Source organism: Podarcis raffonei, chromosome 1 (genome assembly GCF_027172205.1).
Source record: "Podarcis raffonei isolate rPodRaf1 chromosome 1, rPodRaf1.pri, whole genome shotgun sequence".
Classification (NCBI taxonomy): domain Eukaryota; kingdom Metazoa; phylum Chordata; class Lepidosauria; order Squamata; family Lacertidae; genus Podarcis; species Podarcis raffonei.
The window spans coordinates 110,584,359-110,597,823 of record NC_070602.1 but is presented as its reverse complement, the minus strand read 5'-3'; the positions used below and the strand labels follow the sequence as shown (position 1 = coordinate 110,597,823).

Genomic DNA, 13,465 nt, shown 5'->3' with positions numbered 1-13,465 from the left:
TCAGAGGTCCAATCTTGCTCGATTTGCAATCCTTGTTTTGCTGATTTCATTGAATATTCTAATTTTCTGAGATTGTTAATTTGAGGTTTTCATAAGCTGTACGCCATGATCATCGCAATGATAATGAATCAAGGCTTGACATATCTTGCTTTGCATGTCACGAGTCAATCTCATATATTAGTTTCACCTTTCAAGTTGGATTACGGAAATAAACGAACTTTTCCACGATATTCTAATTTTTTGAGTTTCACCTGTATAGCATGGGGTTTTGTTCAGTTGAATTCTGTCCTGCAGATTGAAGGTCCTTTTGTCCTCAAATATATCCGTTTCTTTCCTTATTTCTCTGAAGCACTTGCATCACTTGCCAATAACAGTGAAGTATAGGCACTGTCCATATTTGAGCAACTATCGGCCAGCATATAGACCAGGGTTAGCCAACATTAAGCCCTCCACATATTATTAGATTACAAAACCCATCATCTCTGACTGTTGGCAATGCTGGCTGGGGCTGATAAGAGTTGTAGTGGAGGGAGCCACATTGGCAAGCTGCAGTATAGATAGTTCTGAGCCAGTTGAACTATTTGTCTAACTTAAGTTCTGCCCAGACGCTGAGGTCCAGCGCTGAGGGCATTCTGGCGGTTCCCTCACTGCGAGAAGCAAAGCTACAGGGAACCAGGCAAAGGACCTTCTCGGTAGTGGCGCCCTCCCATCAGATGTCAAAGAGATAAACAACTACCTGACATTTAGAAGACATCTGAAGGCAGCCCTGTTCAGGGAAGTTTTTAATGTGTGACATTTAAACGTATTTTTAATCTTTGTTGGAAGCCGCCCAGAATGGCTGGGGAAACCTAGCCAGATGGGTGGGGTACAAATAATAAATTATTATATTATGATGATGATGATTCACATTTAAGAAGATTTTGTGGATTTCTCAGTTGGTGAGGAGGTGTGGATCCATGACATTTTTCAGTAGTCTGGGAAGTATTTAACAATGGAATCCAGCCCTTTCTCTCAGTATGGGCCTTATTTTTGAAAGCATACATTGTGTTGTGCATGTCTTCAATACACCTTGGTTCTTTTCGGATGGAAATGAGTTGCTCCAAGGTTTGGGTGCTTAAAAAAAAATATCCAGTTGATATCTGGTGAAATTGTCTGAACACTTGCACTGTATTCAGCACTTTCTGGAACTGTAGCACTGATTCTCTCACCTTGCTCAGTTGTAATTCTGGGGCACTGTTGGAACCATGTTCTTACAAAAATGTTTGGGATACCTCCTAGTGATCAGGAGCTAGGCTTCTCCCATTCTTGAAAAATATGGTTTGCTGTCAGGATATTGGGCTAGTCAGAATAAGCTTTCACTTGTTTAATACAATTCACAACCTATCAAAGAACCAGGACCCCCAGGCTCATTCCAGCAGGCGCTACTAATTCAAGGAACTCGGTCAGCAGGGCAGGGACAGAATGTGGCAGGACTCACACATGTGTGTGTCTGCACAAATAGATATGGGGAACATTGCGAAAAAATATCAGCTTTCCCTTGCTTCTTCCAAAATCAGCTTGGGATGATAAGAATACAGTGGTACCTCGGGTTAAGTACTTAGTTTGTTCCGGAGGTCTGTTCTTAACCTGAAACTGTTCTTAACCTGAAGCACCACTTTAGCTAATGGGGCCTCCTGCTGCTGCTGTGCCGCCGCTGCACGATTTCTGTTCTCATCCTGAAGCAAAGTTCTTAATCCAAGGTAATATTTCTGGGTTAGCGGAGTCTGTAACCTGAAGCGTATGTAACCTGAGGTACCACTGCATAGTCGTTGAGTGGAGCTGTTGTCCCAATACCTTTGTCACTGCAGCTTACATGAACAGGACTTGATTAGATTGGGGTGGTGGTGATGTCATGCCTTTGTGGGTGCTCCAAGGGGAATGCAGCCCCCTGTCTGGGCAGAGGCAACACCAACCTGCACAGCTCCAACCTTACCACCACCCTAGCCCTGTTTAGGTAAACTGCAACAACAAAGTGTCGGGACAGTGAGCCTACCCTGCCACTCCTGCTGCTACAGGCCCTACACATCTGTGAATGGGTGAGAGCTTTCTCACAGAAGACATTCAATCCATCCAGATTTTGGCCGATTGGGGAGGAAGACTCTCCTTGCTTCAGGATGCAGCCCCACACTTTGGTTTGGTCCCTCCCTGCAAGGATCTGTTCCACGGTTTGCATTTGGTAGAACATTGTTCCAACTCAGTGATACTTCGGAAAAACTAAATGTTTAGTGGTGTATGATTTTCACAGCGTATGCTTCTTAATGTTATCTAGTTATTGCAGCAACAGCAACACCATCATAGGGACCATCTTTATACGAACCATTTAGTTAGTTATTATCAAGGCTGATTTAAACAACAGGTTATTTTATGTGATGTTGAGGCAGGTAGGAAATTTTATATAGCCCGTCATCTCCAGTTCATCTGCTGGAATGGTAAAGATCTGGCTCTGCGTTTCTAGAAATGTTGAAATGTTGCAGTATAGTTTCAGGACTAAGTAATGTAAACTTTGTGGCATTAGAACATGTATCAGCCCTTTCAATGGGAAACAAATCTGAGGCCATTTGTTACATATATATCCGGAAGAAATACTTCCTTCAGGCCTCAGGAGATCATTGATGCCGATCTTTAAAAACTCATTTCCCCTTTGTATAATTCTTAGCGGAATGTGTCTTCCACACTCGGGCTTCTGTTAAAAATATACCTGGGTAGATAATTAGATTATAATACTTTGGTTATGATTTGATAGATAGAAAATAGGGTGAAGCAGAAGGAGATAAGCAACAACTTTGTAGAAAAAGAGGTGGGAAGTTGACAAAAATAAAAGACGAAATTGTGTTTTGACTGTATGTGTTGAAACTTAATAAAATGTAATTGCAAAACAATTACACTTAAAAGGTAGGAAGCTCCGCTGGACACAGTGGGACTTACTTCCAGGTAAACATGCATAGGATCATACAACATATGTACTTGCAGCTTGGCATAGTCACTGTTGCCACACCTCTCTGCAAATCAGTCTTGCACTACTGTACATGGTAATTTTACACAAGCATCTAATAACATATGAAGTTGGGCTAATGGTGAGCTTTTGGTTGTTTTAATGTTCGAGGAAGATTTGCAACAGCAATTGCATGGTAGTAGAAGAGGCTTGGTGTTCATATATGGCGATAAGCCAAGTCTGTTGGCTTATCATGGTTTTTATTGGGAGCAAACATTATGCTAATGTGTGTCGCCCAATCTGTCCTGCTTTGCTCCTCTCCTGGTATGGGCAGGAGAAACCACATATGAAGCCGCAGTTACCACTGGCTTCCCATGACATCAGAACCTGAGATTGTGGTTTTTCCCCCCAGTGGATTGCTAGCTAGCCATAAACTAGGGTTTGTTGTTGGCTTGTGAATCCTGCCTTGTTGGGAGAAACAGCCCGTGATCCTTCGTTTGGATGTCCTAGGAAGCCATGTTCTCCCGCTTGTGCTGTGGGAGAAATGGAAGTAGGAGTCATGAGTTGCTGGGGGAGGGGTGCCACTGAAGACCTGGACCTCCAGCACTGATGTCACTGCTATGTTCTGGGCTGGGAGGGGAGCAGGGATGGTGGATGGCAACATGGGAGCAGTTCAGGTGCACCAGTGGAAGTGCTGAATTGGCTTTTCTGATGTGCCAGAACTGTGTATCTTGCTGCTGACCTAACCAGCCCTCACACCATCCTGGTATGTTGTTGTGGCAGCACAGCTGGGAAGCCAGATCCACAGTGCTGCCCCTCCCTGTCAGCCACACCTGCCAGGAATGATGGGACAGCATGTACCAGCATGTAGATCACTCACAGTAAACTACTGCAGACCTAGCTTGTCATTGTGGGAGATCTAGCTACAGTGATTTGCTTTTATAATTCTATCAGAATTGGTGGTAACCTTTGTAAAACTGGCTAATTTGTTCCTAACTAAACCAGTATTGCATCTGAAGATGAATATTAAGTAAACATTTTTTTTAAAAAAAACCATAGTGAGAAATAAATTGTATTTTTAGCAGACTATTTTCATTTATAGCAGCGTTTAGAAATGCTAATTGAAAGTAGCACGTGAGGCTTATGAATTTCTTTTAATTCATTTACCATGTGGCTCTTTTGAACTTCATGCCCGCAGGAGACTTTAAACTTTATTTCCTTTGAAGACAAAAAGCTTTCCTGCTTAGTTTCAGCAGATTAGAGCTCTGAATTTCTTAAATTCTGGGGTTTATGCAGAGGAATTAATAGCCATGAATCTATAGGCCTTTTATGACTGTATTAAACTGGGGGAACGGGGTGGGGGAGTAGAAATAGCATGGTTTACAAACATAGTAAGCAATTGCCTTTGAGCTATGGAAGGGATTTGATACTGAGCTTTCCTCCCCAGTGCAAATGACTGGCATGGGCGTACCCCATCCCCTGATCTGGACTGGACCCACAGTGCGAGAAAAAAGTGTTACAGCCCACCTATACCCCATGCCAGGTTCCCCTCCAGACCATCCCCGCAGCCCCTGCAATTTACATTTAGAAATTAACAGCTGTGTGGGTTCAATTTGACCCTTTCAGGTGATTTTTACAACTGCTGTGTGGCATTCTCCCCCTCAGCATTTCTAAAGTTTCGCTTCCGGCAAACTTATGTCTTCAACTATTTGTGATACATGAAATAGATTTCTGTTGGATTTGAACTGCCCCAGGGTCTTCACATATCCATCTTTTGCACTTTGGATAGATGTCCCCCTTTCCACCTTGCAATACAATTTATGTGGCGTCACCGACACTAGCAAACATTAGAGCTTATTTGCAAAAATGCAATGTTTTAAATAGTTGTTTTCACTGATAATGTCATTGTTTTATCATTTCATAAACCGCTTCGAGGATTTGTTTTGTATTTGCAGTCAAGCAGTGTATAAATGTTATGGAATAAGCAATTCAGTTGCAAGAGAGTTGCAGTTATATGTATGCTACTCTACTGTTGTAGTCCTGGTTTCGATTTACATTGATAAACTGTGTGTAAAGTCTTCAGATTTGCATGTACAGAGTGGTACCTTGGTTTACAACCATAATCCGTTCCGGAGGTCTGTTTGTAAACCAAAACAGGTTGTAACCCAAGGCGCGCTTTCGCCAATGGGGCCTCCAAAAATTTTTGTTCGTAATAAAAAAATAATGGGTTGTAATCCAAAAAAAGGTTTCAAACCGGGACACGTACTTCCGGGTTTGATGTGTTTGTAATCCAAAACGTATGCAAACCAAGGCGTATGCAAACCAAGGTACCACTGTATTTATTTGTAGGCTAATTGCTGCTGTGACAATATATGGGAGTCTCTGAGAGTTACAGGGTATCTGGGAATTGTCAGACTGAGACAGTGGTACCTCGGGTTAAGAACTTAATTTGTTCTGGAGGTCTGTTCTTAACCTGAAACTGTTCTTAACTTAAAGCACCACTTTAGCTAATGGGGCATCCTGCTGCCACTGTGCCGCCGCTGCACGATTTCTGTTCTCATCCTGAAGCTCTAAAGTTCTTAATCCGAGGTACTATTTCTGGGTTAGTGGAGTCTGTAACCTGAAGTGTATGTAACCTGAAGCGTCTGTAACCTGAGGTACCACTGTTCTCCAAATGGATCTTGACAATCGTTTAACACCTCTTGGGTGTTAAGGTTGGCATAGGGGGTCTTCACAGCCCTCAGAGATTGGGAGGGGTGTGCAACGGTCTAGAAGAGGGCATTCTTTTTGGTAGCCCCTAAGTTGCGGATTACCGTTCCACAAATGTGCACCTGCACCTTCATTATATAGTTTTCACTGTACGTATGCTGAAGACCCTAGCTTTTGACACCTGAGATGCATATTTTAAGGACCCACCCAATTCTTTTGACTATAAATTGCTTTTAACTGATTTTAATGCTGCGTTTTTAAATGGTTGTATTCCGGCTTGGGGCCTTGTGGTGAAGGATGGCTAGCAATTCAATATTATTATAATTATTACGTAGAAGTTACATTTTCACAAATCACTGTGGGCACAAACATTTAGTCGTGATCGGGATGCATGACAACGGTGGGTATTTTGTAGCTGAAAAGGACAAACCTGGTTTCCACATGCATTTTAAAAGTTGTGGATGTAGTGTACAAGAATTAATGACTATGAAAGAAGAAAAAATGGAGGGTGGTTTGTTTTTTAGGTTTGTGCGCACGGATGAATGATAAGACCCCACTCCCCCTTTTCACTAATGCTGGGTTTCATTTCTTGGATTATTAAAAAAATTCAGGTAGCACAAAACAATCATGCACATAAATATGGTACCAAAGCTATTTAGAATAAAACGACAATTCATCACCATTAAACAAGCAATCTTCTACCCCTAACAGTGTAGGAAAAGCTCGAGGAACCTTATTTTAAGGGATACCTTTAGTTTCAGGAATTGTGCTCTGTGTTCTTAATCTCAAAACAGCCTCATGCTCTGGTCCATTGACTAGGACAGCTCTGGTCTTCAGATATCTCTTTCATTTTTGGAATGTTGACCTGCCTCGTATTGCAACCTTCAGTGCAGGGGCAAAAGAATTCCAAAGAACTGCTAAAAAGATAAGGAAAGATCTTGTCACTTAGTTATCTTTTTGGAGAATGTATATGGCACTAGTAAGTGATTGATGCAGTCAGTGTTAGCACTGGGCTTCAAAGCCACTGTGTTTTGATGACTGGTCTGCTAGATGGAAAAGGTAAGGTGCCTTAAAGAATTCCTTTGGGCAGAAATCTTCTTTCACAGCATCATCATCATTATCCAAGGAAGGTGTAGCTAAAGTATTTGAAGTCCACATGTTTGTTGTAGAGATTTGGAATATTTTATTCAACCAAATCATTGGGGTATGAAGATGCCAGATTTGTGATAAAACTCTTTTTTAAAAATTGCACCACAAATCTAAGCACACTTACTTTGAAATAGGTGGAATATTTAATCTGGTTTGGAACTCTGGTATGGGATTTTAACACTTTGTCTCCTGCTTCAATTCTGGTCTGGATCGGTACCTTCACACTAGCAGCTTGCATTGGGAAAGAAATCTCCAACTTGATAAAATGGGAGCTTTTACCCAGTACAAATTGTAGTCAAGGATAGACTTTTTTAAAAAAACTTATCTATCCACAGAGTCATCCAGTGAAACGTTTCTGAGTTATGACATGTTTGTTATACCAAGGATTGGTAAAAGTTGATAAAGGGGACTTGGTTGCCCACTCAGGTCCGGCTGTTTGGCTGTCTGAATCTGTGGTGTGTATAGTGAGGTTTGAGTACTACTTTCCTGATGTTTGGATAAGTGAATTTTCGAATAGCAAGCATTCAGATAGTGAAACCTGTGTGCATACACTTTACTCTTGCTCTTCTTGGCTGATTAAGGCAAATGGGAGAGATCTGGTTGAGTGGGAACAGAGAGGGATAAATCCATCTTTGGAAGAAGAAGTAATGCCTTAGTTACATCTAGATGGAAGGAGTTGGCAAATGCCTTGGTCACATCTAGATTGATTTATTGCAATGCACTCTGTATGGGATTATTTTGAAGTGTCTTTGGAAGCTGCAGTAGGTCCAGAATGTAGCAGTGAGAATGGTTGTGGGTGCTTGCCTACAGGATCATACAACACTTGTCCTGCAAGGGCTGTACTGGTTACCAAATTCTTTCCAGGCACAATTCAGACCCAGAAATGGCTTAGGCCTACATACTTTAGGGCTGAGATAGACTCCTGCCTGAAGCCCTGACCTGGAGAGACAGTGTAAACAATACAGAGCTAGATGGACCCAATGGTCTGCCCAGTAGAAGGCAACTTCCTATGTTCCTATTCTGTATGAGAATATACACTGTGAACAGGGCTGGCCCACACATGAGGCAAGATGAGACGACTGCCTCAGGTAGCAGGATTCACCGGGGCAGCAGATCCTGAGCTCAATCTTTCTTCCTCCCTTGTTTCTGATGCAGATCTTCCCTTACCCCTTCTTCCCTGGTGGGGAAGAGAGTGCCATTTTGGGGTCTGTCTCAGGTGCCAAAATATCTTGGGCTGGCCCTGACTGTGAAAATATACTAACAATAAAGCACAGGAACAGGAAAACCCTCCTTTTTCAATGGTTTCCCCCTCATAACTCCACAGTGCAACTTTAACCATGCTTAGAGAAATAAGTCCTATTGAATTCAGCAGGGTGTATTCCCAAGTAAGTGAGGCGAGAACTTCAGCCTTACTTTATTCATAGATACATGTTGTGGATGGTTTCAAAACAACCTTTGATTTAATTGCTTTATTGTGTATATGAAACATACTGGTAATTTCCTACAGATATCCCTCATGCCCCGTCATTAGCCCGAAAGAAGCAGCTGTCAAAATAAATCAGTGAAAATTAGCTCATTAGTATAACTTTTTTTTTTGGCAGCCTTCAGCTGATTCCTGCCCTGCCATTTTTTAAAAGGGCTTATTAGGAAGTAAATATTGCCTGTGAAATAAGTGTCAATAATTATTTGCCTTCTTCTTATGAGCCCAATTTCCCCCTCTCAGTGCTGAGGCTGTTGTCCACCAGGTTACACTTGCAGTTACAAGTGTTCTTTGGAGTTCTGTGGATTTTGAAAGCTTGGTCTGTGCATTTGGTTGCTGTTTAAATATAACTTAAAAGGCAAAATGATAATGCTTAATACCGCTTTCAGCATGAGGGGAAGCAGATCAAAGGGGAAAGGAAGGCTGTAGGCCCACAAGGACTCTCAGCATTAATTAAAATCCCCAGTGGAATGACCCAAACAAGCAAAAACATTGTGGGTGGCGAAATCCCCCCATTGACCCCCTACCATGACTCTGACAATCAACATGGCAGGGAGGAGGTTCATAGCTTTCCAAATGTCACATACCAATTGGATTTGCCTTAGCTGGCACTCTTGTCTCATGGTAGGAGCAAGCACTGGGCCAAATTCTCATGATTATATTATTTGAAGGCTCAGGGCAAGCACTGATGCGATACAAAGAGGGAACCAAATGGTTAAAAGACTAATTGCTCTTTGGTGATCATAGAGGTTAAGAATGAGCCCTTAATTATGTAGGAATTCTTTATTCTCCTTTGAACTCATCTCAGTCTTATACGGCTAAACTATAGATGGCATGGCAGTAGATCCCTATGTGAAGGTATCCTAGATACATATATAATACATACTGTATATAAACAAGCGACCTAAGCTACCTCAGAGGTTGGTTCAAAATATGAGAAAATGTTATTAATTATATTCTCAACTACCAAGGACAGATCGAGAAGGTCATCAGTTTTTGTTGTAGGGAAAATGATTTTTATCACAATGTCAATTTTTGTATTAATTTTATTTGCATTTATGAAAAGATTTCTGTGGTGTCTTTCGTGTGCAGCAACAAGGCAGTGTACAGAAAATAGATTAATTATGGATTATAATTACAATGTAGATATATATCTGCACTATTTAGGTTAGTTGTACTGTACTGAAGTTTTGAGTATATCATAGGCGTAAATGGCTGTGGTTGCTAAATTACATTTTGACTGCAATTTATTGCTTACTAGTTCACAGGTGAAACATGTATTTAAGCCCGTTTGTGACAAAAAACCTTTAAACTATTGATTACTAGCCTTCATTTCTCACCTCAAAGGACCCTTTCCAGCTTAACAGAATACTTTTTTTTTGTAGGTGACTACTAAGTGAATAGAAAGCATAAAATCACCCATGTGCCAGGCTGTTTTGCTTTTGTGCAATCATAGTTTGAGGCTGCAGCATTCATGGAATAAGCCAGCAGAGAAGATTACGTTTGGAAAGACTCATGCTATAATTAAGTGAATTATAGTAGGTCTGCTGATGAATTGTGCAAGCGGGCATTGCTACAACACCAACTGTGTGTAGATATGAATGGCTGGGTTTTTTATTTTTTATTTTTGGGTAATGTTAGAATGACTGTAAGCGTTACTATTATTCCATTAAGCTTTAGTAATTAATCCTGCTGTTTTTCACTTTGAAAAAACGGCAATGTTATTCTTAAATGGAATTGTGCAACACATACATTGTAGGGCAGCGTGCTTCCTAAAATCGCAATGCATACACAATACCTGTGCTATATTAAATGAGTAAATGCAGTGTTTCGTTTGCTTGTTTCACGTATGCACCATTTACTTTGTAATTTTCTTTCTTGCTTGCTTTGTTAACAGCTCAGGTTTGTTTGTTTTTTTAACTAGCCCCAAGATTCTCTCATTTGCAGGGCAGAATTCAATCAAAGGGCCAGAGATTCCAGCATGCATTTATACATTCCTTCGGGGCATTTTTTGCAAGGGAGGTTGTTGTGCTTTTAAAGGTACTTGATAAGAGACCTGCACCACCAACCCCAGACCTGCACCACCAACCACCATCATGCATTAGTCTAGAAGGTATTTGGGTGTACATGTTCCTGTACCACCCGGTACCACCATTTATCCAAGCGAAATATCTGACCATTTGTAGGATACATTATAAATCAGGATGTCACTACCAGACAATCAGATTTGAACATTCCTCACGTAAAGCCGTTTGCCTACGGTATACACCAAAGGAGTGCATCACTTAGCTGTGTTTATGAGCGGTGATATGCCTGGTTTTTCTGTCGGAGCTCAGATAATCTGTTGTCTGTTTATCTCATTGTGAGTTCAAGGATTTACTGGTGTTGCTTGTTTCTCATGAGTTATTTTCCGATGAGTTGTAATTGGAAATAAGTAATTTTTTAACACTTGGTTAATAAGACGAGACAAGATTTTGTTTGGTCCGACAGATGATGAGAGAGGTTATTTTTTGCTGCTGCTTTTTGCCCTTTGAACTGTCATCCTTTCTGAAACTTCATGAAACACGACTTGATTGAACGTGTTTATAGGGAACAGCTATCCAGTTGCCTGTCATTTTCACTGCCTTGTTAATTTAGAACAAATCTCACCTACAACAGCATTGCTTACCCACTTTGTGATATTACTAAAGTATTTTCCTTCTGCCTTAGCAATAATCCAGCACACAAAACCCTTCTCAAAAAAAGAATTACAGTGGTACCTCGGGTTACATACGCTTCAGGTTACAGACACTTCAGGTTACAGACTCTGCTAACCCAGAAATAGTATCTCAGGTTAAGAACTTTGCTTTAGGATGAAAACAGAAATCGTGCTCCGGCGGTGCAGTGGCAGCTGGAGGCCCCATTAGCTAAAGTGGTGCTTCAGGTTAAGAACAGTTTCAGGTTAAGAACGGACCTCCAGAACGAATTAAGTACATAACCTGGTACCACTGTACATCTTTTAGATTTGCACCAGTATTCTGCCCATTCCAGTTGCCAAATTTGACATCTTCTTTCCTTTCATTATGTTACTAATAGATTTTTTTAAAAGAAACAGTGCATTTCTAAAAATGGAAAGATTTCCATGGAAAAATATTTGTTTGAATTTTTTTCTACACATCACTGGATAGAAAGATTTTCCTTGTTGTTGTACCATATAATGACATTTTCAAAACAGATAAATGGAATAGTGGTATTTTGAAATACACTGGTTGAAGGTTTCTTCTGTACCTGGATAAATGCATGTGAAGAGATAAAAATTACCAATGTTGGACTGTGCATTCCTATAGCAGCTTTACAACCATCTGTATGGACAGTTCAGACCAAGGAATGGCTCTCCAACCATAGAAAACCATTCCCAATGTCACTGGTAGATAGATTCCTAGACCTAGATTCTTCTCTCTGCATTGTATAACTGCAAGGGGATCTAAAGGCACGATCCAAACACATCTCATGAATGTGACACTATATTTTAAAATAGAAGTATGTGGATTATTTGTGACAAATGGGTTCAACGCTTGCTGAAATATTAGCTTTGTCGTGTGTTTTTTGGGCTTCTTAACAGCAGTAATGGGCGGCATGGTTTGGTGTTTACATGGTTTGACTTGTGGCTGTCTTGTGTGAAATCACATTGGTCTACTACTGAAAGCAGAATTCGGCCTTTTTATGTGTGGCAGAGCATTCTGTAAGACTGTGTTTGAAGATCGTCATATTGTCTACAGTCATACCTCATGTTATGTCCGCTTCATGTTACGTTCTTTCAGGTTATGTCCTGCGGCGACCCGAAAGTACCGGAAAGGGTTACTTCCAGGTTTTGCTGCTCCTGCATGCGCAGACATGCAAAATGACGTCACATGCATGCGCAGAAGCGGTGAATCGCAACCCAAGCGTGTGCAGACGCGCTGCTGCGGGTTGCGTTCTTTTCATGTTGCGAACGGGCCTCCGAAACGGATCCCGTTTGCAACCAGAGGTACCACTGTACTTGCTGTTTGATACAAAAGTAAGGACACAAGCTGTATTGCTTGCTTTCAGGGTGTGAAAGTGGACAGTTTCGTTGTGGAAATGGACGCTGTATCCCCGCCGACTGGAGATGTGATGGAGCAAGGGACTGTTCGGATGACTCCGATGAAGCTGGCTGCCGTAAGTGAAATTAAGCTCATTCAAAACGTGTGTGTACCCATGCCCTGTGCTAAAAAATAAAATAAAATCTAGCCATTGCTATTAGCGTAATGGCCACTAGCTTAGATGATTTAGAAAATGAAGAGGAATTCACGCAGGATAGATCTACCAGTGGCTGTTAAGCCACAATAATTAAATGATTTTTTTTCCTGCCCGGAGACTGTTGTTCTTGTGTTCTGCTTGTGTATAGTCAGGTCTAGTCAGGCTAGTCATGTTTAGAAGCAGAATGGTGGACCAGGTGGACCTTTGGTCTGACCCAGCAAGGCTGTTTTTTACTTTTGTGTGGAAGGCACTTTAACCACCCCTACCCTTGTAGCCTCTCAGACTTTCCGCCTTCTTCCAGCATGTGGCTTAGTGAGCATTGCCGCACTTCTACAATTATGCTGAGAATTTCAAGGAAGCAGAGAGTGCTTACTGAATGGCTGGAGACTATGGAGGACCTCAGCACAATGTTTGTAGAGGAGCTGCATAGAAAAAGGAGATGCAGAACCTTATTTGGATTGGTGGCTGGTTGTGGAGTCTCTCAGATGGACTCTACAATTGCCCCATGATGTCATCACACAGCTTTATAGATTTTATTTAAGTGATTTTATTTAGCTTGTGGACTGAAGCTGGTGGCTTGACATGCCTCCAGTTGGACTGAGATAAGGGGGAAAGACTACTAATTCAAGGAGTAAAACAGTAAATGGAATTTGTCATGTCAGAGTACTGGTTGATAAGTGCTTCTATATAAAAGTCAACACCCACATGGGAGCATCCTCCTCCTCCTCCTCCTCCTCCTCCTTCTTCTTCCTCTCTCTCTCTCTCTCTCTCTCTCTCTCTCTCTCTCTCTCTCTTATTTTAGAGAACTGGGGGTACTGAGGGAGGAAAAGGAGCCCTTGTTTCCTTAACCCTAGTGCGATGATAGATAAAAGCTATGTAATGGAATAGCCATAACTCCC

The 13,465-nt window shown here is 41.4% G+C and overlaps 1 protein-coding gene across 2 annotated transcripts in view; it reads left to right on the top strand.

Annotated features, from left to right (window-relative positions):
* The window catches only part of LRP2 (LDL receptor related protein 2), a 149,874-nt gene that overhangs the window by 21,997 nt on the left and 114,412 nt on the right, over positions 1 to 13,465 (top strand). For both annotated transcript variants that reach the window (XM_053409052.1, XM_053409062.1), the window contains exon 2: positions 12,378 to 12,485. In XM_053409052.1, coding sequence (XP_053265027.1) covers positions 12,378 to 12,485 — 108 coding nt within the window. The remainder of the gene's footprint in view (positions 1 to 12,377; positions 12,486 to 13,465) is intronic.